Here is a 26,206-nt window from a genome sequence, read left to right as displayed (position 1 = left end):
ATTCTAGTTAGTGTTTTGCTTGTGGTCCTGTTTTGATAGTTCTTGTTAATAAGGAAACTTAATGATACATTTAAAGCAAATAAAAATGTATCCCAACACTAACAACTCTATACAGCATTTGACAGTTTCCTTAAATACCTACTATGGACATAACTCATCTTATGAAAATGGATGTATGAAGAATCTACATTTAGTTGAAAGTTATTCTTGAGTTATGACCATCATTTTTTAAAAAGTTTCATGGGCAAATTTGGGGAATGCATTGTTACCTGAAGCTTTGTATGCAATTAAAAAAATGCAACAAATAATCAAAAAAAGCAATTTCTATCTCAAAAATGAAAAAGTGGTCAAAGCTAGTAAACTGTTGGCAAGGCTAACTTTGGCTAAATGAGAACTTACTTTCAATGTTCTGAATAACATGCTTAATTTTCTTGAGTTCTGGTATATTAGATTGAAATGGGAGGTAAAAGGAATAAAAGATATAAAAACTATTCCAGGGGCTAGTCAAAGGGTGATATAAGAGGTGGGATATGACTTCTTGGTTGATTATATGCAAGTCAATATAGTTAGCTTTCAACTCTTAGTAAATGCTAAACAAGGCATGAGTATTCCCTTTATATTTTCTTCTTCTTCTTTTTTTTAAATCCTCACCGGAGGTTATGTTTTTATTGATTTTTAGAGAGAGAGGAAGGGGGAGAGAGGGAGGGAGGGAGAGAGGAGAGAAAGAGAGAGAGAGGTCAGTTGGTTGCTCCCTTGACTTATGAGCCTTGACTGGGGATCAAACCCACAACCTGGGTATGTACCCTGACCTGGAATCAAACTTTTTGGTGAATGGGAGGACGCTCCAACCAACCCGAGCAGGGCTTCCCTTTATATTTTCAAAAGGTCTGAATTACCCTGTACTATTCCAATTTGGTTAACTTCATTTCATGTTTCTACCGCCATATGTTTGCTTTTACTTTTCTCCCTTGTTGGAAGATCTTTACTTTTTTAAACCCCACATGTCACGTAGATCACACTCGCCTGATTCTTCCAAATCATTCTTGTTCAGCCTACCTTAAAGTGAACATTCCTTGAGAACATGAACTCTAGAGCTACATGTGGCTCATATTCTAGATCTGTCATTTATTAGTTGTTAGACTAACCCAATGCCATTCCCAGCCCCATTTCCCTTGCATGTAGGAGCAGCCAGTTCTGGGGAGTAAAATGTAAGGGGAAGTTTAGGGGCCTTTGGGATAGTTTTTGTTTCCCTATGAAAGGACAGGCATGAGAACCACTAGAACCATTCCTTCCTTCCTCTTGCCTGTAATGTGATGGCAGTGGGTGGAGAGGCCATTTGCAGTTATGAAGCCACTATAATAAGGATGAAAACTAAACTAAGGATGGTGGAGCAAAAAGAGAGGAAAAAACAGGGCTCCTTGATGCCATCCATAAGCTGTTGTACTGAACATGGAAATGGCCAGCTTGAGAACCTCGTATGGAAATGAAACATCTATTACTCAGGCAATTCTTTTTTTAAAAAAAAACATATTTTTATTGGTTTCAGAGATGAAGGGAGTGGAAGAGAGAGAGAGAGGGAGAGGGAGAGGGAGAGGGAGAGGGAGAGGGGAGGGGTAGAGGGGAACACATAAGTGATGAGAGAGAATCATTGATCAGCTGCTTCCTGCATGCCTAACACTGGGGATCAAGCCTGCAACCGGCATGTGCCCTGATTGGGAATTGAACTGTGATCTCATAGATCAACGCTCAACCACTGAGCCATGCCGGCTAGGCTCAGGCAACTCTTAATGAGATTTTCTGTAGCTCGTGGCCAGAGCTTTTCTGGGTAGCTGTGTAATCATGGACAAATTAGTTAACTCTCTCAACTTTGGTTTTGTCATCTATCAAGTGGAACTAATAACAGTGACCTAACAGAGTTGATGTGAGAATTAAATGAGTTAATGTTCTTCAACACATGGTGAGCTGATAATTTTATCTTCCAGCTCCTTCCTTTATGTAATATTGTTTATCTGGAAGCATATATTGAATGTTTTTTCACAAACAATGAATATCTCTTGAGTAAATTAAATGATTATCAGAATAGTCAAGTAGACTTTGCAAGACAAGCTAGTATAGTGGCTTTTGACAGACTTCTTAATAACTGAGTAGACAGTGGAGAAGGAATTTATCTGATAAGGTATAATTAGGAGAGAAAATTTTTTGAAAAGTAGCTCTGGGCAATAATATCAGTTTTCCATGGTGGTGGTAGGTTTAAAAATAGCCACCAATTCTAACATTACCATTAATTTTTTTCTCTACTTGTTAAATTTAACTTCACCATGTGATTTGTTCACTTTGGCCAATAAGGATAGTGGTAAATTTGTTGCATGCAGAAGCTTGAAACCTTTGCACATTGAAAGTTGCCCTCTTAGTGCAATTAGATTCTTACCACCACCATGTGCATGAGCCTGAGCTAGCTTGTTGATGAGAGAGAACCAAAGTGTCCAGCCAACAGGCAGCCAACACCAGACCTGTGAATGCCAGCTGACCATACATGCATGAGTAAATCCAGTTAAGGTCAGAGCGCCAATTTTATTGAGTTAAATGAATATTTGTCTTAAACCACTGAGTTTCGGAGAGGTGTATGCAGCAAGAAATAACTGACATAAGAGTTGTTTTTGGAACCCCTGGTGCCATGTGTCTCCAGATGTGATGCCTAGAGGAGGGGAAAAGGAAACCATATCACTTTTGTGGTGCCACTTTTCCAGATGGGTTCTAGAACCTAAATCTAATATTGAAGAAATATTAGACATTGTCAAATTGAGGAGCATTCTGTAAAGTAATAGGTCAGGATTCTGCAAAATGCCAATGTCTTACAAGACCAAGAAAGGCTAAGGAGCTGCTCCAGATTAACGGAGATGGAAGAGACATTATATCTAAATGCAATATGTAACCCTAGACTGGATCCAGTACTGAAGGGGAAAAATGCTACAAGGGCATTATTGGAACAATCCACAACATTTAAATATTAACTACCCATTAGATATGAGTATTACATTGATGTGAAATACCATGAATTTGATAGCTGTGTTATGAATACATAAGAGAATATCTGTATTCTCATAGAGTGTTCTCACTCTTCTGTAGATTGTACCTTTTTTGTTCAGATAAAGTGAGCATTGCATGTGAGCCTGTTAGAGCTTATAAGAGTGAAACCAAAATCAGCGTCACTAATTCTCAACCCATGATATCAAGGCTCCAACACTGGACATTGCTGTTTCTCCTGTAGGGTTGTTTCCATGGCGAGTTTAGAGTTACTCTGACTGTTGATCGGTGACCTATGGTGGCCATCACATGCCTCTAGCTTGTTGACATCATTGATTTCTTGTGCACTTGGCCAAGACATATGCTTATCAGTTCTCCTCCTTAAGAAAGTTAATTACTAGGCATAGCTGTGTTACTACCCTTCCTGACTGAGGTGGTAATACTAACGCTGCATGTAGAGACATCTATTATTTCATGTAGGCCTGATGACTGTACTCCCTCGTTGTTAGACCTATCGAAGAAATAACTGAAATGTGGTGTTAGGGTCATTTTCTTGCTCTGGTAAGAGTTGAAGTCATACTTCTCTATTGGTAATGCTAGTTGGTATGTTAGTCTTTTTATACTTTGGGGATGAATCTCTCTAGCATCCTTTGATTTAGTTTTTCTGAAATTTCCCGTATGATTCTTGATCCACTTTGCCTGGTTATTTTAGGATGTTCATAATCTTATTAAGATCCTAATTTCTGGCTCTGGTGCCATCAGGACTTTGACCCTAGGTATACACATCTTCCACTGATATATGATTGTTAGACTTTAGTGAAGGCAACTGGAGACCCACATAAAAGCTTATATTTGCTATTTGTTTGGAGTCCTGAGAGAAGGCTTTAAGAAAAACATATTTTATACATTAAAATTACTCTTTGTCTCCTAACAGGGACTGTTTTACAAATAGATCTATATCTTCTCCCTATTCTTTAGTATATCACATTTTAGGGCAGTAAGAAGCAGAAAACATAGATAGCAGTGGTTTAAGTCACACAGACTTTTTTTGGTTCATTTAAAAAACTAAGAAGTCCTAATGTATAGATTGCAGGACTGGCTTTGAGCGGTCCAGGCTCTTTAAACTCGCCTACTCCTCCCTTCTCAATACATCAGCTTTCATCTGCCAGCTTGTTACCTCCTGGTCACATGTTGGCTGCTACCTCTCCGGGCATCACATTCTCGTGACAGTATCTAATGCACAAAGGAAGATGGGGAGAGTTCCAGAGGGCCTATTATCTGAGAAGAAACTCACCCTTGAGCACCCTAGCAGATTTCCTCTGGCATCTCGTTGACCATGCCTTCGTGTAGACCAGTCATTAGGAAATAGGGGCACCCTCCACTTGGAATAGGTACATTGCTATCCAGTGCCTGCTTAGAAGGCAACCAACACTGTCCATGACACCCAGATTAAAGTTCAAGAAGCAGAATCATGCATCCAGCTGGTGTGGCTCAGTGATTGAGCACTGACCTTTGAACCAGGAGGTCATAGTTCGATTCCTAGTCATGGCATGTGCCTGGGTTGTAGGCTCAATCCCCAGTGTGGAGCCTGCAGGAGGCAGCCTATTGATAATTCTCTCTCATCAGTGATGTTTCTATCTCTCTCTACCTCTCCCTGCCTCTGAAATAAAAATAAATAAATAAATTTAAAAGAAGGAGAAGGATGCCAATTCCTAGGGTATAGATCCCGAAGGGAAACTGGAGATATCTATAAGGAAGAGTCTTGGTGGACAAGACCATTTGGGAATTGCTTTATGTACTATTGATTAATGTATGCACCAGAGACTGTTGTCTCCTTATTAAACTGTAGAGAACTGAATTCTGGAACCCAGGGGAAAGGAGGGGGTAGTCCAGAGTGAGATTTTTTAAGAGGGGTGTAAAGGGTTTGTGGTGGTTGTCTGAGCTGATTAGAATGCAGTCTACCTCAGTCTGCATTAAGGACACTGTTTTCATGATTTGTAGAATCTGGTTCACCATCTATTCCATATCATGGAAAGGTTCCTTTAGAAGAGATGCCTTTAGATTGTGTGAAGGACTTATTGACAGAAGTATGTGGAGCCAAGGATATATACACAACAAGAGAAATTCTTCAGGCAGGAGATCAATCTTCGGACACAGCTTGAAAAGTCAATTATCCAGTGGCAAGTCTCTGAGGAAACAGTTCAAGAATTGTAGCGGGAAAGCAAGGGATCAAGGACTTAAGTCAATGGTGGGAAGAGAAGAAATCAGAATTTATGGAGCTGTGCTGGCCTTTCTTGGCCTGAGTCTGGGTGTGCCCTGTTGCAGTGGGATACTGTGGGGCTTTTATTCTTATGTGGCTGTCATTGTAAGTAATGGTCAAGGGAAGTGGAAGCTTTTGTTAACACCATTGCTGAATATAAGCCCTATCGCCCAGCCAGTGTGGCTCAGTGGTTGAGTGTTGATATATGAACCAGGAGGTCACAGTTCAATTCCCGGTCAGGGCACAATGCCTGGGTTGTGGGCTTAATCCCCAGTGGTACAAAACTACATTAGTAAGAATATCTCATTGCTACCCATCCCTAACATTCTCTTTAATTGAGATGTTTCTCTAGAGTCAGTTTTCTCCTCTGTAGACTTGAGTTTATTGGAACTCTATAGTATTGGATTGTGGGGAAATACTGCCTAAAACCCTGTCAGCTTGTGAGCAACAAATTACAGCTGAGGAGTGCCAAAGACCTGAAAATTAGACCTGCCCGGCTGACACTATCTTTAAGTGTCTAGTTATTTATGGATCACTTTCTTCCATAAAGAATTTGAAGTGCCATATAAAAGTGTGTACCAGAGGATAAAATAAATTGTTGAGATAATCAGGACAAAGAGGAAATAAGGATGAAATAAAACTGGGACAAGAGTCACACAGAGAAATGTACCCTGAACACTTGTGTAGTTGTAGAGGTGACCTGCATGGTTGGCTGTAAGCCTCCAAGGGCTCGAAGTAAAGAGTGTATTATGATCAATTATGTAACTCAGGATACCCTTAAAATGAAAAGCAATCCAGTTGTTCAAGAGAAATAAGCCTTTTGTGTTCCCAGTTTCTTAGGCATATTCTTAGATCTGATTTCAGTTTATTTCATAAGCCTCATAGGGAAGCCTGTGTCAACCATGATAAGCACCCTTGACAAGGAGCACCCAACACAATGCAGAGGTGCAGTTCAGAAGAAGCAACTCTAGATAAGACCAAGCCAAAGTATTCAAAGGTAGAATTTGATAGAGCTCAGCAAATAGATGCCATACCCTTTATTGCAACCCTCCATAGTAAGTGATTGTCACAAGCAGGTTTTCTGATAATGATTGTGAGGATCAAAGGTTGTAAACAATGGTGGGAAGCTGGAGTCCAGCTGCTCCTGGTTCCTAGTGAAAGGCAAGTTGTTAAACTTTGCACAAGGTGGTTAGGATTTCATGTACTTGATGGAATGGCCCCCCTCACTGGCTTAGCATTATATCCTCTCAGGTTGTGTGGGTTTCCTATCTTCAGAAGAGGTCTGGGCCTGTCTCTCCTGACAGCCAGAGGGACTGAGGCCCCCATGCATACAGTGGATTTTTGTATAGTGTGATCTTCCTAAACTCACGTATTAGTTATCTTTGAAATATATTCCTTAGGAATTTTTATATAGACAGCCATACTACCTACACATATAGTTTTACCTTTTCCTTTCCAATCTGTTAATCTGTTTTTGTTTTTGCTTTGTCTTTTTTTTCAAAGGCTTGGAATTCAGGTTAATAGAAGTAGAAATAGGAATAGAAATAAATAGTGATAGTAGACATCCTTGTCTTCAACCTGACCCTGAGGGCAAAGCAAGTCTTTCAGCATTGAGTATAATATTAGCTGTTGTTGTTTTTTTAATATATATATTTTTTATTGATATTTTACAGAGAGGAAGGGAGAGGGATAGAGAGTCAGAAACATCGATGAGAGAGAAACATCGATCAGCTGCCTCCTGCACACCCCCCACTGGGGATGTGCCCGCAACCAAGGTACATGCCCTTGACCGGAGTCGAACCTGGGACCCTTCAGTCCGCAGGCCGACGCTCTATCCACTGAGCCAAACCGGTTTCGGCTAGCTGTTGGTTTTTTATTGTGTCTTTTGTTAGATTGGAGAAGTTCCCTATGTTCCTCATTTGCTGAGTTTCTATCATGAATGGATGTTGAATTTTGTCGCTTGCTTTTTCTGTATCTATTGAGATGATCATGTGTTTTCTTTTTTAACCTGCTTATGTAATCAATTATTGGTTGGGTTTTCAAATGTGACCTAACCTTGCATTCCTGGGATAAATCCAGTTATGATGTAGTGTCCTGTCATGTATTACTGGATTCAATTTGTTGATATTTTGTTAAAGTTTGTTTTGTGGGTTTTTTTTGGCTTGTATGTTCATAACTTACATTGGTTTGAAGATTTCTCGTAATATCTTTATCTGGTTTTGATACAAGGGTAATGCTAGCCTTATAAAATTTTATTTTTTTTTTCTAGAAGAGTTTTGTAGAATTAGTACTATTTCTTTTTTGACATTGTAATAGAATTCACCAGTAAAGCCATCTGGGATTCGAGTTTTCTTTGTAGGAAGGTTTTTTAACTACATATTAAATATATTTGATTGATATAGGATATCTATTTCTTTGTAATAAGCTTCGATAGGTTGTTTCAAATTTGTCCATTTCATATAGGTCGTTGATAGTTATTGATATAGTTGGCATAAGGTTTATTTGTAATATTCCCTTATTATCCTTCTAATGTCTCTAGAATCTCTGTCTTTATTCCTGACTTTGATAATTTGTCTTTTCTGTTTCTTTGTTTGTTGTTGTTTTTCTTACTAGTCTGGCTAGAAGTTTATCCATTTAATTGATCTTTTCAAAAAACCTGTTGTTGTTTTTATCCATTTTCTCTATTGTTTTTCTGTTTTCTGTTTTATTAATGCTATTTTCCCCCTTTGTTTTTCTTAGTTCTTATATTTTTCTAGTTTCATAAGATAGTATCTTTGAGACCTTTATTAAAAATATAAGCATCTAATACTCTAGGTTTCTTTTGAATCACAACTTTAGATACATTACACTCATATTATGTGTTTTTTATTCATTTCAATGTATTTTATAATTTTCTTGTGATTTCGTCTTTGATTTATGGGTTATTTAAAAGTATGTTGTTTCATTTCACTTTATTTAGGGGATTTTCCAGATATTTTTGTACTGTTGATTTCTGATTTATTTTCACTTTGGACATAGGATAGTTCTTGTAAATTGTAATCCTGTAAAATATTTTGAGATTTGTTTTGTGTCCCAAGAATATGGTCTATGTTTGCAAATGGCTCATCTGCATGTGAGAAGAATTCTGTTGTGGAGCAGTGCCATGTGCATATTTATATGTGACAAAATTACCAGCCTGTGATGTGTTGGAATTTTTAAAGTTCTTCACTAAAGACCTGTGCTTCCCAATCTATCTGTAACTTAGAGCTGAATACTGTTTCCATTTATCTTAGTTGTGTGGTTTTTTCTCATAATCTCAGAAGTCACACTTTTCCCCACTGAGATTCAAGAAGAAGGGTATTAAGGAATTTGAGGGTGTTTTTTGTTGTTTTTTTTCAACTCCCACAGGTGATAATGCTGATTTTCCAGGCTTAGAAATGTATTAGCACTTACAGAAAGAAAGAAACTAATTCAGGCTGTAATGAAGACAGATCAATTTTTGTAATCATATGATTTTTCTGAAAGTTTGGTACCAGTGTGACAAAAGAGGAATAATTTGTACTTCTTATAACCTCTTAAAAATAAACAAAAACATACTGTATTTTATCTAGCCATCAACATTTCTATTATCTGAAGTACTTCTTGTCACTCTTCATTTAAAAAGGCATATGGTGTAGTCTCCCTATTGTCCTCCACACCCAACTCCACCCAACTCCAAATTTAAAACAAACAACAAAAAACCCAGATAGTTGCTGCTTTTAGTTTTTTCTTTATTTTGTGTTGTATTTTAATCCTTACCCAAGGATGTTTCCATTGATTTTAGAGAAAGATAAAGAGAGAGAGAAAGAGAGAGAGAAATATCCATGTGAGAGAAAAGTATCGATTGGTTGCCTCCTGTACAGGGATTGATCCCACAACCTTTTCGTGTAGCAGTGACGGACACTCCAACCAACTGAGCCACCCAGCAAGGCTGCTGCTCTTAGTTTTTGAAACCTGTCACTGCCTATTCTAATAATAACTAGAGGCCCGGTGCATGAAATTTGTGCATGGAGCAGGGGGGGGGTGTCCCTCAGCCCAGCCTGCACCCTCTCCAATCTGGGACTCCTCAAGGGATGTCTGACTGCCTACAGGGATTGGGCCTAAATGGGCAGTCGGACATCCCTCTCACAATCCAGGACTGCTGGCTCCCAACTGCTCGCCTGCCTGCTTTCCTGATTGCCCCTAACCGCTTCTGCCTGCAAGCCTGATCACCCCCTAACCACTCCCCTGCCAGCCTGATTGATGCCTAACTGCTCCCCTGCCAGCCTGTTTTCCCCTAACTGCCCTCCTCTGCAGGCCTAGTCACCCCTAACTGCCCTCCTCTGCAGGCCTGGTTCCCCACAACTGCCCTCCCTGCAGGCCTGGTTCCCCCCAACTGCTCTCCCCTGCAGGCCCAGTCACCCCCAACTTTTCTCCCCTGCCAGCCTGGTCACCCCTAACTGCCCTCCCCTGACGGCCTGGTCACCCCTAACTGCCCTCCCTTGCCAGCCTGGTCGTCCCTAACTGTCCTCCCCTGCTGGCCTGGTCCCTCCAGCTGACCTCCCTGCTGGCCATCTTGAGTCCACATGGGGGGCAGCCATCTTGTGTGTTGAAGTGATGGTCAATTTGCATATTACCTCTTTATTATATAGGATTCCACTGAATAGATATAGCATAATTTGTTTCATTTCCTGTTGGTGGACATTTGAGTTGCTTACAGTCTTTTGCTATTATAAACAACTAGAGGCCCGGTGCACGAAATTTGTGCACGGGGCAGAGGGGTGTCCCTCAGCCAAGCCTGCACCCTCTCCAATCTGGGACCCCTCGAGGGATGTCTGACTGCCTGTTTAGGCCCGATCCTGGTGGGATCGGGCCTAAACAGGCAGTTGGACATCCCTCTCACAATCCAGGACTGCTGGCTCCCAACTGCTCACCTGCCTGCCTCCCTGATTGCCCCTAACTGCTTCTGCCTCCCTGCCTGATCACCACCTAACCACTCCCCTGCCAGCCTGTTTGCCCCTAACTGCCCTCCCCTGCAGGCCTGGTCACCCCTAACTGCCCTCCCTTGCAGGCCTGGTCTCCCCAACTGCTCTCCCCTGCAGGCCTGGGTCCTCCCCAACTGCCCTCCCATGCAGGCCTGGTCACCCCTAACTGCCCTCCCCTGCAGGCCTGGTCACCCCAACTGCTCTCTTCTGAAGGCCTGGGTCCCTCCCTACTGCCTTTCCCTGCAGGCCTGGTCGCCCTCAGCTTCCCTCCTCTGCCGGCTTGGTCACCCCTAACTGCCCTCCCTTGCAGGCCTGGTCCCTCCCAACTGCCCTCCCTTGCTGGCCATCTTGTGGTGGCCATCTTGTGTCCACATGGGGGCAGCCATCTTGTGTGTTGGAATGATGGTCAATCTGCATATTACTCTTTTATTAGATAGGATAGAGGCCTGGTGCACGGGTGGGGGCCAGCTAGTTTGCCCTGAAGGGTGTCCTGGATCATGGTGGGTGTTCCCTTGGGGCATGGGGCGGCCTGGGCGAGGGGCCTGTGGTGGTTTGCAGGCCGGCCACACTCCCTGGCCACCCAAGTAGAGGCCCTGGTATCTGGGATTTATTTATCTTCTACAATTGAAACTTTGTAGCCTGGAGTGGAGCCAAGCCTTCTGCTTGCTCCATGGTGGCAGCCATTTTTGGGGGGATTTATGTATCTTCTATAATTGAAACTTTGTAGCCTTAAGCAGAGGCCTGGGCCGGCCAGGGTGTGCGGAATGCTTGGCTTCCTCCATCACCAGGGGCAACCCTAGCCTCCTGCTCTTTCCAGCTTCATGGCTGCCACCATTTCTGTTTGGATTTATGTATCTTCTATCATTGAAACTTTGTAGCCTTGAGTGGAGGCCTAGGCGGGCAAGGGCAAGTGGAAAGCTTGGCTTTCTCCATTGCCGGGAAAACCCAAGCCTCCCTCCTGCTCTCTGTGGCCGTAGCCATCTTGGTTGGGTTTATTTGCATATTCGCTCCTGATTGGCTGGTGGGCGTGGCTTGTGGGTGTAGTGGAGTGATGGTTAATTTGCATATTACTCTTTTATTATATAGGATAATCCAATAAATAGCCTTATACATTCATAATTCTCATAAATAGGATACATTAATAGTTAAAGTAACAAGCTGGTACATGCACGTTTAATTTTGGTAGCTGCTGATATGTTATACTCCTGAGGTGAATGGGTTAGAAACCACAAATGAACCCGCCCTAGATGTATGGGAGGTCTTGTTTTCACTTGGCTTTGCTCTCAGATGTTTTTATTTTTGCCAGTCTGCTAAGTAAAATATGATAACTTGGTGCATTTTTATCTTGCAATTTTCTTAAGCTTTTGATTTGCTTAAGGATTTTTCTTTCATTTTCTGTGACTGCCTTAATATTATTTGCACATTTTATTTCTTTTCTATTATATTTATTGGAGTGACATTGGTTAATAAAATTATATAAGTTTCAGGTATACAATTGTATAATACACCATCTGCATATTGTATTATGTGTTCACTGCCCAAAGTCAAGTTTCCTTCCATCACCATTTGTCCCCCCTATACTCTCTTCTACCTCGCACTTTCCCCTCTTTGCCCATTTTGAAAATAAGATTGTTGCACTTTTTCTTACCTACTTCCTAAAAGAATAGCAAAGGCTCTTTGTTATTCTTGTTCTTGTTTTAGGAAAACTTTCAGGGATGGAAAAGCAAGTTAGAGTAATTGATGGAAGGAGCAAAAAAGCTAAGATACTAAAAAATAGCTAAATATTAAATAAAATAAAATATCCGAAATATACTACTCATTAAGTTACAGATAGTGGGCTCTAAATGATTGGTTTTACCTAAAAATTTTGTAAGATCTAAAAGATTTTATAATTGAGGGAAAAGCCAAATTCACAAAGCAATGTTAACATTGCCACCTATCTTTATTATTCTTTTTATTTGAAAAGACTAACAATTATAAAAAGAAATGCTTTAAAGTTGTTTTAAAATTATAACCCTTGAACATCAAATTTTGTTTTTTATTTTTTTACATTGCCATTCTCATTTGTACCTATATTAAATATTAGTATCAAAGTACATATTAATTCTCTCATAATTTTGAATAATTTCTTATTTAATAAATTTAATAAACATTTATTCATAGAACTGACTTTTTAAATGACTACTTTAAAAGTACTATGATTTTTAAGGCATTCCCTAATTTGGGGCACCTAGGTTGTTTTTATATATTTGCCCTTACAAGTAACACCGCTCTGAGCATCTTCCTTCATTTGTCTTTTTCCTTCGTTGAATTACTTCCTTAGGATAAATTCCTGAGTAAAATAATAAGAATAGAGAGTATGAGCATTTTCAAAGATCTTTATATGTATTACCATGTTATTTTCCAAATGTCAAGGGTACTAGAACCACACAATGAATGACATATGGGATCCAGGACTGGCCAATGTCATTTAAAGAAAATATTCTTTTAGTAGATAAAAAACAGTATATCACGGTTATGTTAATTTTCATGTCTTTATGTAGTTGCCAGCTTTTTTTTTTTTTTTTTTTAAGGTTTTCATGCATCAATATAAATTACTCTGACTTGTTTTGCCTCACTCTTCAACTGCTCTCCTAGGCAGCGGAAGTAGGCCAGGAGTTGTGCACACATTCCTGTGACCCCGTGACCCCGTTGTTCCTGTGGTTAAATACTGGGGGTCGGGGTAGGGGGAGATAAGGGAAGCCGGGAGGAGGTCAATAGGGAAAAAAAAGGAGACATATGTACTACTACTTGTAATACTTTAAACAATAAAATAAAATTTTAAAAAATCCCCTCCCCTCCTCTTCACTTCAATGTTCATTCCTACTCAGGCACACAGGGGCACTCTGCAAATTAGCTAACCACTTGCTCTTCTTTCACATACCTTCCCTCCTACTACTGAGCCAGTCTCTCTTTCTGTATCTTTCTTTTGTGAGCTCATTTAATGCTTTTATTCATTTATCTTCTAAACAGATCATTCAATGAGGCTCACACTTCTCTATGACTTCTGTTTTCATATGTCTGTCTGTCCTTGTAAGGTGGTGGCACCTGGCCAGAAGCTGATCCTCTCCACATGGTTTTACCTGCTACAACCTTGCACTCTCTGTATTTCCAGAGTCAATTCCTAACCCTTCCTCTGCTGCACCTTCACCTTCACCTTCACTAGCCATGAGGTTCCTTCAGTCTGGAATTTCTTTTCTCTTTCTCCACATTTTGATCTGTATTAGTTTTCTTTTGCTGGGAAATAAATAAATAAATAAATAAATAAATAAATAAATAAATAAGTCTTATACTTAGTGGTTTAAAACAGCACACATTTGTTATGCCACAATTTCCTTGCATCAGGAGTCCAGGTACAGATCAATTGGGTCCCATGCTCAGTGTCTCAACAGGTTGAAATAAAGGTGTCAGCAGGGCTGTGTTTTCGTCTGGAGCGCAGGGTCCTCTTCTGAGTTCATTCAGGCTGTTGGGAGAATTAATTTCCTGTGACTATGGGAGTGAGGTTCCCATTTCCCTGCTCAGTTCCTTGGGGCCTCCCTCAGGTCCTGCCACATGGCCCTCTCACTTCAGGGCAGCTCCTAGTCAGCAGGAGAATCTCCCTAGTTTGCTAAGGTGGACTCTCATATAAAGTAACCTCAACATAGGAGTGAAATCCCAGTTCATTCACGGTCTCACTCACACTCCAGGGAGAGGTTTACACAGGGCAGGGATATTGAGGCCATCTCCACCTACCTAGGATACTGCTCATCCTTTATTGTGCAGTTGAAATTATGTTCCTTTCATGGGCCCTTGTCATAGCCTCTCCAGCAGTAGAAATTGCTCTCTCACCTTCCTACAGCAATGCCTGTCTCAAGTCTCCTGTCTTACTCTGCCTTAGTGTTCATGGCCTTGCCATATCTGAACAGCACACTTCACCTTTGGAGTGAGTAGTACTAGATGTGTGTTTCCCCTTGGCTTGCTTGCTCTCGGAATATTTTTGAGGTAGCTCCTCTATGAGTAAGAGTTGTATTTTACTGCTATTGTCAGTTCTTGAAGGTCTGACACACATTTTCTGAATGTTAACAGTCCACGATGGCATGTTTTGAACACATTTGCCTGTCTAGTAAGCCACTTAGGGACTTTGTAACCTGAGCATAGTTATGTTTGAATCAGGGCAAACAAGGATTACAGAAAAATCATGTGCCAGAGACAGGGAGCAGGGCTTAAAAGAGCTTAGAATCTAGTCAGAAATGAATCAATATTAGAGACAGTATGAGTCCAAACTGCCTCAATGAGAGCAGTAAGGAATGTGGGGAGCAGGAGCAATCTAAGGTTGGGCATTGCCTTGGATGTCCCACAGCCCCACCCCAGTGCCTTGCCACTAGTAGGCACTCAACAGTGTTACTGGTTAGTTACCAGGAAGTAGTATGTGCCTGTGAACACTTTATGATTTTTAAATCAATTGTTTTATTTTGTTTCATAACCATAGCTGGTGCTCAAGATAAAATTGGCTGGGCCTTTGGCCTAGGATTAGAAAGACTGGCCATGATCCTCTATGACATCCCTGACATCCGCCTCTTCTGGAGTGAGGATGAGCGCTTCCTGAAGCAGTTCCACGTGTCTGATATCAACCAGAAGGTGAAATTTCAGGTAAAATGACTTGCAAGAATCAAGTAAATTAAAAAAAAAAAAATGTTTGAAAGAATGGAGGGGGTCATGCATTTGCAAATTGAATCATTAAATTTAAAAATAATGTGAATTTGAAAATACGTTTTGTATAGGAGTCCATAAACACCCCACAGGAGTTCATAAACCTTCAGAAATTGTATGTGGAAAAAGACTTAACAAGCTTTTAGTTTAAGCAAAGAACCAGTTTTGGGCTTTCTTGATTATTTTATTATAGATCTTTATATCTGATGATACTTGTAAAGTTTAGTTTTTCTGATCCTATATAGACACATTAGTTTCTTATGATTAGTGTTTATAATGCATACCTTCTTCATCATTTTACTGTCACTCTATGTCTTTATATTAAAAGAGTGTCTTTTATAAGCACCATAAGAGTTGGGTCTTTTTAAAAATTCAGATTTAAATTGAGTCTTGAATACCTCTTACATTTAATATAATTACATGGGATATTCTTGGACTTAATTCTGTTATCCTTTTATATTTTCCGCCCTATTTGCCTCTTCTATTCTTTATTTCTGTATTTGGAAATATGGTTTTTGTGGGGGATTTTTGTTTGTTTATTTTTATATCCCATTTTAGTATCCTTATTGCTATTTAGTTTCACCATTTTGTATTATTTTTAATTGGTTATTCTAGATTACAATATGCATAATTAATTCATCTCACTTTACCATGAGTAACTATTATACAATGTCATGAAACAGTTAACAACTTTACAATAGTGTAATTCCTTTTTATGCCTCCTGTTTTTTTGTATTAATGTCATATTTTATTTCTCCATATATTATAATCTCACAATATATTGCTCTATTTTCTTCATATAGTCAGTTATCTTTTAACGAAGTTTAAAACTATATTGTTTATATTTCCCTCGATATTTACCCCACACTGATTATTCCTTCTGCTGATCTTGATTTTTCTTTGTGATTATTTCCCTTAAGTCTGAAGAACTTCTTTTAATATTTCTTGCAGTGCAACATGAATTTTTTCAGGTTTAGTTTGTCTGGAAACACCTTTGTTTCACGTTTATTTATTTTATTCTATTAATTTATTATTATCATTATTTTATATGTTTTTATTGATTTCAGAGAGGAAGGGAGAGAGAGAGAGATAGAAACATAAATGATGAAAGAGAATCATCGACCGGCTGCTTCCTGCACACCCCATGCTGGGGATAGAGCCTGCAATCTGGGCATGTGTCCTGACCAGGAATCACACCAGTGACCTCTTGGTGCATGGGTTGATTCTCAACCACTGAGCCACACGCGCCGGGCTCACCTTTATTTTTTAGGAATATTTTTCTTGGATATAGGTTGTCACTTTTTATGTTATTTTTTTTTCCTTTCAGCTCTTTAGAGATGTCATTTTACTGCCAGTATCCTTTTAGATTGGTTTTCAGCAGTTCGACTTATGTGTGATTTTCTGTCTGTTATTCTCCGTAGGTTTTACAGTGTTGGATTGTCTTTCAACCTCCTTGAAAATTCTCCTCTACTCTCTCTTCTAACAATTATATTCCTTCTTTCTTTTCCTTTTTAGACTGTAACTTCATGTGTGTCAGACCATTTGGAATTATGCCGTAGAACTTATGCTCAGGGTTTGTTTTTATGGATTTTTTTTCACTCTGTGCTTTATTTTGGATAGTTGTAAGACTTCTCTTTGTGTTTACTAATTTTTTCTATTGTGTCCAGTTAACCATTAGGCCCCACCAAGGAATTTATAATTTCAGATATTTTACTTATTAGTCTACAATTTCTACTTCCTTTCCTTTAAGAATTTTGATTACTCTCATGAAATTCTCTATCTTCGCACCCCTTTTGTACATTTTTCCTTAAATTCTTTAGCATTTTCATAATATTTATTTTAAAGTCCTTGTCTATTAATTCCAACCATTTAGTTATCTATTATTCTCCTTGTATTCTTTTATTTTTTCTTATGCGTCACATGTTTTCTGCTTTTTCACTGGTCTTACTTTTGAAATTGTGTTTAAAAGAATACAGAAGGCTTACACTTTCTCCTGCAGGGCGACTAAAGGGATTAGTCTAGATTTCTTATCTCTAAGCAGGAACTGGATTTCCCATTTGATTTTCTCTGGATGGTGAGATCTGGCCCTGCAGAAGTTTGGGATCTATGCATGTGAAGATAAGATCTCTGCTTTCCACCCAGTTGCTAGCTTCTTCGATACCAGTCAGTGCTTGCTGAGCAAAAATATGAAGGTGAATTGGCTAGCAGTGAGGGCTAACCATCTCCCCATTTACCAATCTGCCACACCAGCCAAGGAATGGTTGATAAAAGATGGGCTAATTTCTCCTCTCCAGTGAAGTTTCTTTACCAAGAGCAGGCTAGCTCTTTTGACTACTCAGGCCCACATGGTGACAGCAGCCACCAATGTCTGTTCACCCTTGGAGGGCTCATTTCTCTGGAATTTCTTTAGCATGTATCCAGATCTCTTCAGTATCTTTTATGGCAGATAATATTTTTAAAGTTATTGCTCTTTCCTTGTTCCTGAAATTTTTTTGCAAACTTTTGCATCCTAACCAAAAGTTAATCATTGATTTGATTCTTTGGTTTTATTTTTAATGGCCTTTTAAAAATTCTGATCCCTCCCACACTCTTCTTTGGCAACCATCAGATTCTTCTCCATATCTATGTGTCTGTTTCTATTTTCTTTTGTTTATTCGTTTGGCCTTTAAAAAATCCTATTTTTTAAAGTAATCTATTTATTTTTAATCCTAGAAACAGGACCTTCTATGTAAATTTGGAATAAAAACCCATCCAAATAATTAAAAGTAAAACCTGGCTAAGGAGCTAAGTTTCTCTCATTTAATTTTTCATCTATTAAGTCATTTATTTAATCATCAAACATTGATGGGACACCAACCAACATTGTACAGAGCAGTGTGCTCTGCAGTGTGGTGGGCAAGCACAGATGAGTAACAGTTGCTACCACAAGTTAGTGGCTTAAGTGCAGTTTTATTATATTCACAACTGTCTTCTATAAGGGGACACAGAGATATCCAGGAATAGACTATGGGTCTCTTGTATTAAGTATCATTTAAAAAAAACTTTTCTGCCTTCAGAGTTGAAATCAGTGTATGCATAACTGCACTATTATGGAATTTACCTTGTTGCCTTTGTGTAATAAACTTAAGAACTTCTGATGGGGCAGTTAGTATTTGATTGCTGAGACTGTATATGTCTGTAAAATACTTTGTAATTTGTAGATCACAGAGAACTATTTCCTAATTATTCACTTATAATTAGTATCTATTAATTATATTCTTGGTTAGTTTCCTATTACTAATATAACAAATTACCACAAACCTAGCAGATTAGAATAACATGTCTATTTACAGTTGTGGAGCTCAGAAATTCAAAATCTATCTGAATGGCTAAAATTAAGGTGTCAGCAGGACTGGGTCCTTTGGGAGGTGCTAGGGGAGAATCCACCCCTTGCCTTTGCCAGCTTCTAGGGCTGTCCTCGTTTCTCACTCATGGCTCTGTGTTGCCTGTTCTCTTCACTTTCCCTCTGTGTCACTTCCCCTTCTCTCTGAATTTCTATCTCCCTTTTATAAGGACCCTTGGATGGAGCCCACCAAGATTATTCTAGATAATCTCCACATCTCAAGATCCTTTCTTATTTACATTTGTGAACTTCTTTTTGAATATAAGGTTACATATTCATAGGTTCCAGGGATTAGGACATGGGTGCCTTTTGGAGGCCTTTATTTGGCCTATCACATATCCCTTTGTATATTCCATTTTCATCATGGCAACTTGCTTGCCTTCAGGTATCATAGAGCAGATTTGGTGTTAGGTATAAGTGATACAGATGGTGTTAAAGTGTTGGCAGTTTGTAACTATTTGTGTAGAGTGGTCATGTTTATATATGTGAGGAGAATAGGAGACTCATTTTGTCACTGTTAGCGTGTCTTAAGAAAAGTACTTAACATGATTATAATACAAGACTTCCCCAGAGGGGAGGAGAGGAAATGTGGAGGAAAGGTCTGCGGCAGCCGTGAGCTCATGCCTTCTCTGCCCAGGAAACTCGGGGAGCCATTTGGGAACCATATTGTGCAGGGCTGGCGGTTGTTATCTTTCTTTCAAGTGAAGGACTTTTATTGGCTCTCTTTTATGGGCGGAGACTATATTTATTCTTCATCTTGGATAATATCTCAAATACCTTTCGCTGCAACAGGAGTAGGTGAGAATAGGTGGGCAGTGACATGCACACCTATCATATCAAACCTTATTCAAGATCATAATAATCATAGTTAGTGATTAACACTCAGTTAAACCTTGCTCTTAGTTCAGCATTATTCTAAAGACTTTACATGTCTTAACTTAGTCTTCTTAATAACTCTCTGAGTTTAGGTTCTGTTATTCTGTCCATTTCACAGATGAGGAAACAGTAGCTGAGTGGTCACTGTGTATTAGCATAATGTATTGTTCATTCAGGGCTTCAAAGAGCCATTGCCTCAAGTTTTATACTGAGTATAAAATTTATAGGTCAGTTATTCAGAGCCAAAGGATTTATATTTTCTAACAAATTCAAAGATCAGCATATAATTTGTAGAAAATAAGTCATTCGGTTTAAATTATCTAATTTACGAACTTCCTGGCAACAAGCTACCTTTATTAATGCTTGTCAAACTTTAATGTACCGATGAATCACGTGAAGATCTTGTTACAATTCAGATTCTGATTCAGTATGCTTAATATGGGGCCTGACATTCTGTGTTTCTAGCAAACTCCCAGGTGATACTGATGTCGGTCCATGGTCCACAGTGCAAATCTACATAATAATGGACAGAATCATCTTATGTGCCAAAGCTCAGCTACCTCATCTGTAAAATGAGATGATAAGGTGAAATAGTCTGATCAGGTGATTAAGTACACTTTCTCCTCTTTTGCACTATAAATTTCAGTTTATCATAAATATCACTATAATCTGATCTCTATGACACTAATCTCAAAAGTCTTTTCTTTCTTCTTGTCCTAGATTTAATTACTATGAATTTCAGAGTTGCAGTACTGTTATCCTTTTGTTTTTATGAACTGCCTAAGCTCTTCCTTCCTTCTTCCTTTCTTTCATAATTTCTTTCTTTTTTGTTCACTCATTCATTCATTCTTTGCTGCTTATCAATGTGAGGGAATTGTGGAAAGAAAGTAATACAGTTCAAATGCACATTTAAAAATTATGCTTAAGTCACAGATGTGTTTATGTGCTTTAAGTAATTTGCAAAGAAGTGTTAATATTTAAATTATAACTAAATATAACTAGAAATGGTGAAAGATGAGACAGAAAGCACAAAGAATTTGGTAGGCATCAGCAGAGCAGTAACTATGAAAGGGTCTTATATTAACCCTGTCATCTCTGAGGTCAATCATGGATAGATTCCCCTGGGGAAACTGTGTCAGAGTTCATCCTTGCTCTTTCTGTAGCACCCCGAAGCAGCAGTGAGTGCTGTGTTATATGAGGACTGAGCGTTTTGAAGACCAAGGTTGTCCATTTTCTTTCTTTATGTCTTCTGGCAAACGGAGTCCAATGCACCATACATCTGTTCATTAATTTGTTTATTAGTATCTTATAATAATTGCCATTTGTTGAGTGCTGTGTCCAAGTCACTGAACTACATGCGTTGTCTATATTATAGTTTCCATTCATCACAACCCAATGGGGTAGGTACCCATTTTATATATGATGAAACTGAGACTTGGAACCACTCCAGAGAGCTCCTAATATTGAACTAGTAAATTTTGTTGTTGCCTAGACAGATGCACTGCTGTGGAGTCAGTAACATGAAATTGACAGTTCCTGACTTCAAGTTGTTTCCTTCCAATGTAGATTTATCAGGAGATAATTATAAAATAACTAGAGGTCCAATGCAGAAATTCATGCAAGGGGCTCGGCCCCGGCCACCTCTGCCTCCTCTGCCTTCTCTGCCTCATCCCCTACCACTGTGGCTTCATCTGGAAGGTTGTCTGGTCTAATTAGCATATTATACTTTTACTGGAGGCCTGGTGCATGACATTCGTGCACTGGGTGGCAGGCAGGGGGTCCCTCAGCCCGGCCTGCACCCTCTCACAGTCTGGGAGCCCTTGGGGGATGTCCAACTGATGGCTTAGGGGAGTGGGCCTAAACCGTAAGTCAGATATCCTTAGTGCTGCTGTGGAGGCAGGAGAGGCTCCCCACTACCGCTGCTGAGCTCACCAGCCATGAGCCCGGCTTCTGGCTGAGCAGCGCTCCCCCTGTTGGAGCACACTGACCACCAGGGGGCAGCTCTTGCATTGAGCATCTGCCCCCTGGTGGTCAGTGCGCATCATAGCGACCAGTTCCACTGTTCGGTCTATTTGCATATTAGCCTTTTATTATATAGGATTATTATAGATAGTGAGGTACACTGATGGAGCTATACATAGGTGAATGTAGAATTTTGCTGATACTGACCAATGCATGTGGAGGTCAACATTTTCTCTTTTTTTTAAATATTTTTTACTTTTTAATTCTTTAAGTCTTTCCCTGTTTCTTCAGAATTGAATTAGGACTTGCACCTGTGATTACTTGCTAATCTCCATGGCTTGGAATAGCTCCTAGATCCAGTTTTGCTTTCGTTATCATAAATGTTGTCTGATAGAGACTTAATGCAGGATTATGCAGTGTTTCCTCATTCTATTCCCAAGTAAATCCAGCTGTGAGAATCTCATCAGCTTCATTGTGTTACAATAAAATTAATGGATCTCACATTTTTTGCACTATTTCCATGTGCATTTTTCCCATCTCACACAAAAAAAGCACATAAGTATTTTTCTCTTATTGGAAAGGGTTCATTCCAGAAAAAACTAATAGAAAGAGGTAGAGGAAGAAGTGTGAAGATGACAATCATAAAACCTTTTATATGTGCTCTGTAATCTTTGTTGACTGCCAAATGAGGAGAGATGCAATGAGCAAGATAATGGACAAGTTTGTATTGGGAATCATTATGGTGCTTATATGTAAAGCATTCATAACAGAGCCTATTACACAGTAAACATTTCATCCATGTTAACTATTATTTATATTTTCACCACCAGCACTGCTGTTACTATCAACATAACTACTACAACAGTGTCCTGTGCAGACACTGTTCCAAGCACAGGAGAACACAGTCTTTGTGTTCCCTGGTCTCTGGTGCCCGCGGTTTCCTTCTTCAGCTTGCTTTGCTAACATTGGTGTTATATAACTCCGGCCTCAGGATGCTAGGTCATTTCATTGACCCATAGTCTGTTTAGACTCCTATGGTTTGTGGCCCCATGTGTGTATTGGAGCCTCTCATTGGAGGCCTGCATTTATGACTCCCTTATATTTTGTGAAAGCAGGAGTTCTGTGATACATTTACATTTTTAGAGAAGTGCTGCCACACATTGCTTCCTTATTTAAAGCACCTTTTTAAAAAAAAATAAGGAGGTCCTCAGCATCTACTTCCATAGCTTTCTTGTAGTGTAGACAGAAGGATATGTGTGATGTGACCTTTATATGTACACACATTCAGTACCCATAATACATTGTCTTGGGTGTTAACCTTATGGAAATGCACAAGAATTTTCTATTTATAGACAGCACATTAAACCTTAAATCTTGCCAACATCTATAAAATTTGACAAATTATGTGCAGTATTTCTTAGAAATCATCTATCTGACTAGAAGAGGTTTTGGTATTTTTATCTCTGGAATCAGAGGGATACATTAATACTGCAGAATCATCTAAACCAGATTCTGATAGTTGATAGATCATAAAGTTAAAAGTGACAGTTTTAGTAATCATTTCATAATGTATATGTATATCAAACCATTATGTTGTACACCATAAATAGATACAGTTTTGATTTTTCAATTATATCTTCAAAAAACTGAGGAGAAAACTAGTTTTAAAAGGAAATCATCAGAATGGCCAGTGTGGCTCAATGGTTGAGGGTTGACCTATGAACCAGGAGGTTTCAGTTCCATTCCTGGTCAGGGCACATGCCCAGGTTGTGGGCTCAATTCCCAGTGTGGGGTGTGCAGGAGGCAGCTGATCAATGATTCTCATCATTGATGTTTCTATCTCTCTCTCCCTTCCTTTCTTAAATCAATAAAAAAACATTTAAAAGGAAATCACCAGAATAAAGATCAGAAACAAACCGAGTTCTGAAAGACTTGCCATAGGAAGAAAGAACATGTTGATTAAGCAATGGTGAGTAGGTCAATGGGTTTTTTCCAGGTGTGACTATGGAAAGTAAATCTTACAAAATATTAAGAGAGGTGTTTTTTTGCTTCAACCAAGAAAGACCAAACTCAGAATTGCTTAAATAAGAACAAAATATCAGGAAGCCCTCAGTAATGCGAGGGCTCTAAAATCCTGAGCATTTTCCCCTCAGGCTTGAAAGGTGGCAGCAGGAGCAGCAAGCTAGACTAGACCATGCAATAAGGTCCAAAGCAGAAAAGTGCCCTTGTTTCCCTTTTAAGTGTGGGGAAAGTTTTCCGGAAGTCCTCACACTTTCCTCACATCTCATTTGCAAGGTAGCTGAAGTTAGCCTGCTGTTTTCTGATATTTATACTGAGTTCTTATCATAAGTATGACTTACGTTTTTGTATAATTTTACCACCAACAATGCCAGATGTGTTCAATTAGGCCCTTTAGGAAATGCTATCTCTTAATTCTGCACTGTTTTTATGAATAGACAGTCAATTATGAAATGGGATGATGGGGCTACTAGAAAAGGTATTCTATCCTAAAATCTTTTGCCTTCTGCTGGCTAGTGCTTAAAATCATCCCTTACAGTTTGCTCCTTTTAGTTTAATGCTTTCATCCCTAGTCAAATGTAAAACTCTTATTTTGCCTAGAACTGACTGTGCCTATGTTCATAGGACAACTGTATGGGATTAGTGGATAATATGTGGCTATTGGACATTTTTTTCTCTGTTTGAGATTAAGTATAGAAATCAGGGCCATCATGGCACCTCCAACTAAGTTAACTATATTGGCCAAAGAGAAAAGGGCTTAGATACTAATTTCAAGGTCAGTCACACTAGGAATGAGATCCTCAAAGTTATCAAAGAAAAGACAAGTGTTGATTAGAGCCAATGTAATGGAAAATTCAAGGTTTGTATTCATGTCCTAGCCACCAAATAACTTACGTTACTAAATTCTTAGTCAACACAGGTAAGGGTAGTTGTTCTGTGTCTTTAATTGACCTCATCATGTGCTATAGGAGAAACAAATCTCTTCACTATTTCAGTTAGAGCTGTGCACTGCTCCTTTCCACTAAGGATAAGAGGAGGATGTGGGTTCATCTGAAATGTTAGGACTTAAGGTTGGCCTGTGTTTAGATAGAGAAATGAGAATTGCTTTGCAATGACACTATTGCACAGGTTTTCAAATGGTACATTTATGATGGCATTTTTACTGTGTAATCTTGTGATCTTGAAAATGAAGAATGGTTAAAGTAAGCAGTAATTTATATAGTGGATAGCTTAATTATTCTTTCTATCACTTGGCTAAGTAATGAATCAAATATTTTCTTTCGATAAGAGGGAAGAAATTTATTTTCTTTTTTTTTTAAAATATATTTTATTGATATTTCACAGAGAGGAAGGGAGAGGGATAGAGAACTAGAAACATCGATGAGAGAGAGACATCGATCAGCTGCCTCCTGCACACCCCCCACTGGGGATGTGCCCGCAACCAAGGTACATGCCCCTGACCGGAATCGAACCCGGGACCCTTCAGTCCACAGGCTGACGCTCTATCCACTGAGCCAAACCGGTTTTGGCAAGAAATTTATTTTCTAAAGGGCATCCCTATGAGATTTATAAATTACAATTACAAGCTATAATTCACTACCAAGGATACTGAATTATAAATAGATGGCCTTCCTAGAGTCCATTTGGCAGAGTTTGAACTCCATGTTAATTGATGTTTGCATACTAAGTAGCTATTTTATATTTAATTTTATTCATTTTTTTAAATCCTCACCCAAGGATGTTTTTATTGATTTTTAGAGAGAAAGGAAGGGCAAGAGAGAAACATCGATATGAGAGAGAAGAATAAATCGATTGCCTCCCAGATTGAACCTGCAACCTTCTGGTTAACAGGATAATTAATGCTCCAAACAACTGAGGACTATTTTTATTTATTTATTTTTTTACAAAAATGGAATGCTTCATGAATTTGCATGTCATCCTTGCTCAGAGGTCATGCTAATCTTCTCTGTATCATTCCAATTTTAGTGTATGTGCTGCTGAAGTGAGCACTTGATTCATTTTTAAAGTGCTGAAATATTCTGAACATGCATATATTCCTTGACTTGATTTTCTAGTAAATAGGACTGTGTGCCCTCCACGCAAAATTCTACTTCTATTCACTATGGTAGGATTTTACCACAGATTCTTTTGAAGAGTGAAAGCATTAGAAACAAAGTTATGCCTCTCTGATGACATTCTCCTTCCTGCTTTCCTCCCCAGAGGTGACCACTGACTTCAATTTGATGTTCACCATTCTTACGTTATTTGCATATATCCAAAAATAATTTGTAGGATTGCTTCCAAATGTATATTAAACAGCCAAAGTAGTTAAATAATAGAAATTCAGAGAGATTTTATGAGAAAGTTGATGAGCAGATTCTAAAATGTATATGGAAATAGAGAGGGCCAGGAAAAGGCAAATAACTAAATGGAAAGATTTCCTTCATCTAATGTCTTTTTAAAAGCTACAAAAATTGCGAGAGTGTGGAACTGATGCAAGACAGACACACAGGCCCAGAGAATGCAGTAAGGATCCCAGAAACACCTGTGTTATGCTAGACTTAAGATATCATCTGCACTAGGGAACAGAAAGGCAGGAGGAAAGCCTTTAGTGCAAGTGGAGGAGGGATAGTTGAGTATCCACATGGAAAAAAATGAAATGGTCCCATATTACTAATTATTCAAAAGTGAATTCCAGGGTGCTTGTAGATCTAAACTCAAAAGACTATTTATACTGACTTCGAAAAAGTTATTTAACCACAAAGATTCTTTGATTCTTATAAATTTAACTAGAGGCCCGGTGCACAAATTTTGCACCAGTGGGGTCCCTTGGCCCTGCAGGATCAGGCTGAAACCGGCTCTCCAACATCCCCCGAAGGGTCTTGGATTGTGAGAGGGCTCAGGCCAGGTCGAGGGACCCCACCGGTGCACAATCGTGTCGGGCCCATCTTGCTCAGTCCCGATTGGCTGGAC

General features: G+C 39.2%; 1 protein-coding gene across 7 annotated transcripts in view; it reads left to right on the top strand.

Annotated features, from left to right (window-relative positions):
• The window catches only part of FARS2 (phenylalanyl-tRNA synthetase 2, mitochondrial), a 625,994-nt gene that overhangs the window by 360,808 nt on the left and 238,980 nt on the right, over positions 1–26,206 (top strand). For all 7 annotated transcript variants that reach the window (XM_080657452.1, XM_080657447.1, XM_080657449.1 and 4 more), the window contains one exon: positions 14,774–14,934. In XM_080657452.1, coding sequence (XP_080513578.1) covers positions 14,774–14,934 — 161 coding nt within the window. The remainder of the gene's footprint in view (positions 1–14,773; positions 14,935–26,206) is intronic.

Source organism: Plecotus auritus (genome assembly GCF_963455305.1).
Source record: "Plecotus auritus genome assembly, chromosome: 2".
NCBI lineage: Eukaryota > Metazoa > Chordata > Mammalia > Chiroptera > Vespertilionidae > Plecotus > Plecotus auritus.
The sequence above is the reverse complement of the archived record's forward strand: the minus strand, read 5'-3'. Positions and strand labels throughout refer to the sequence as shown.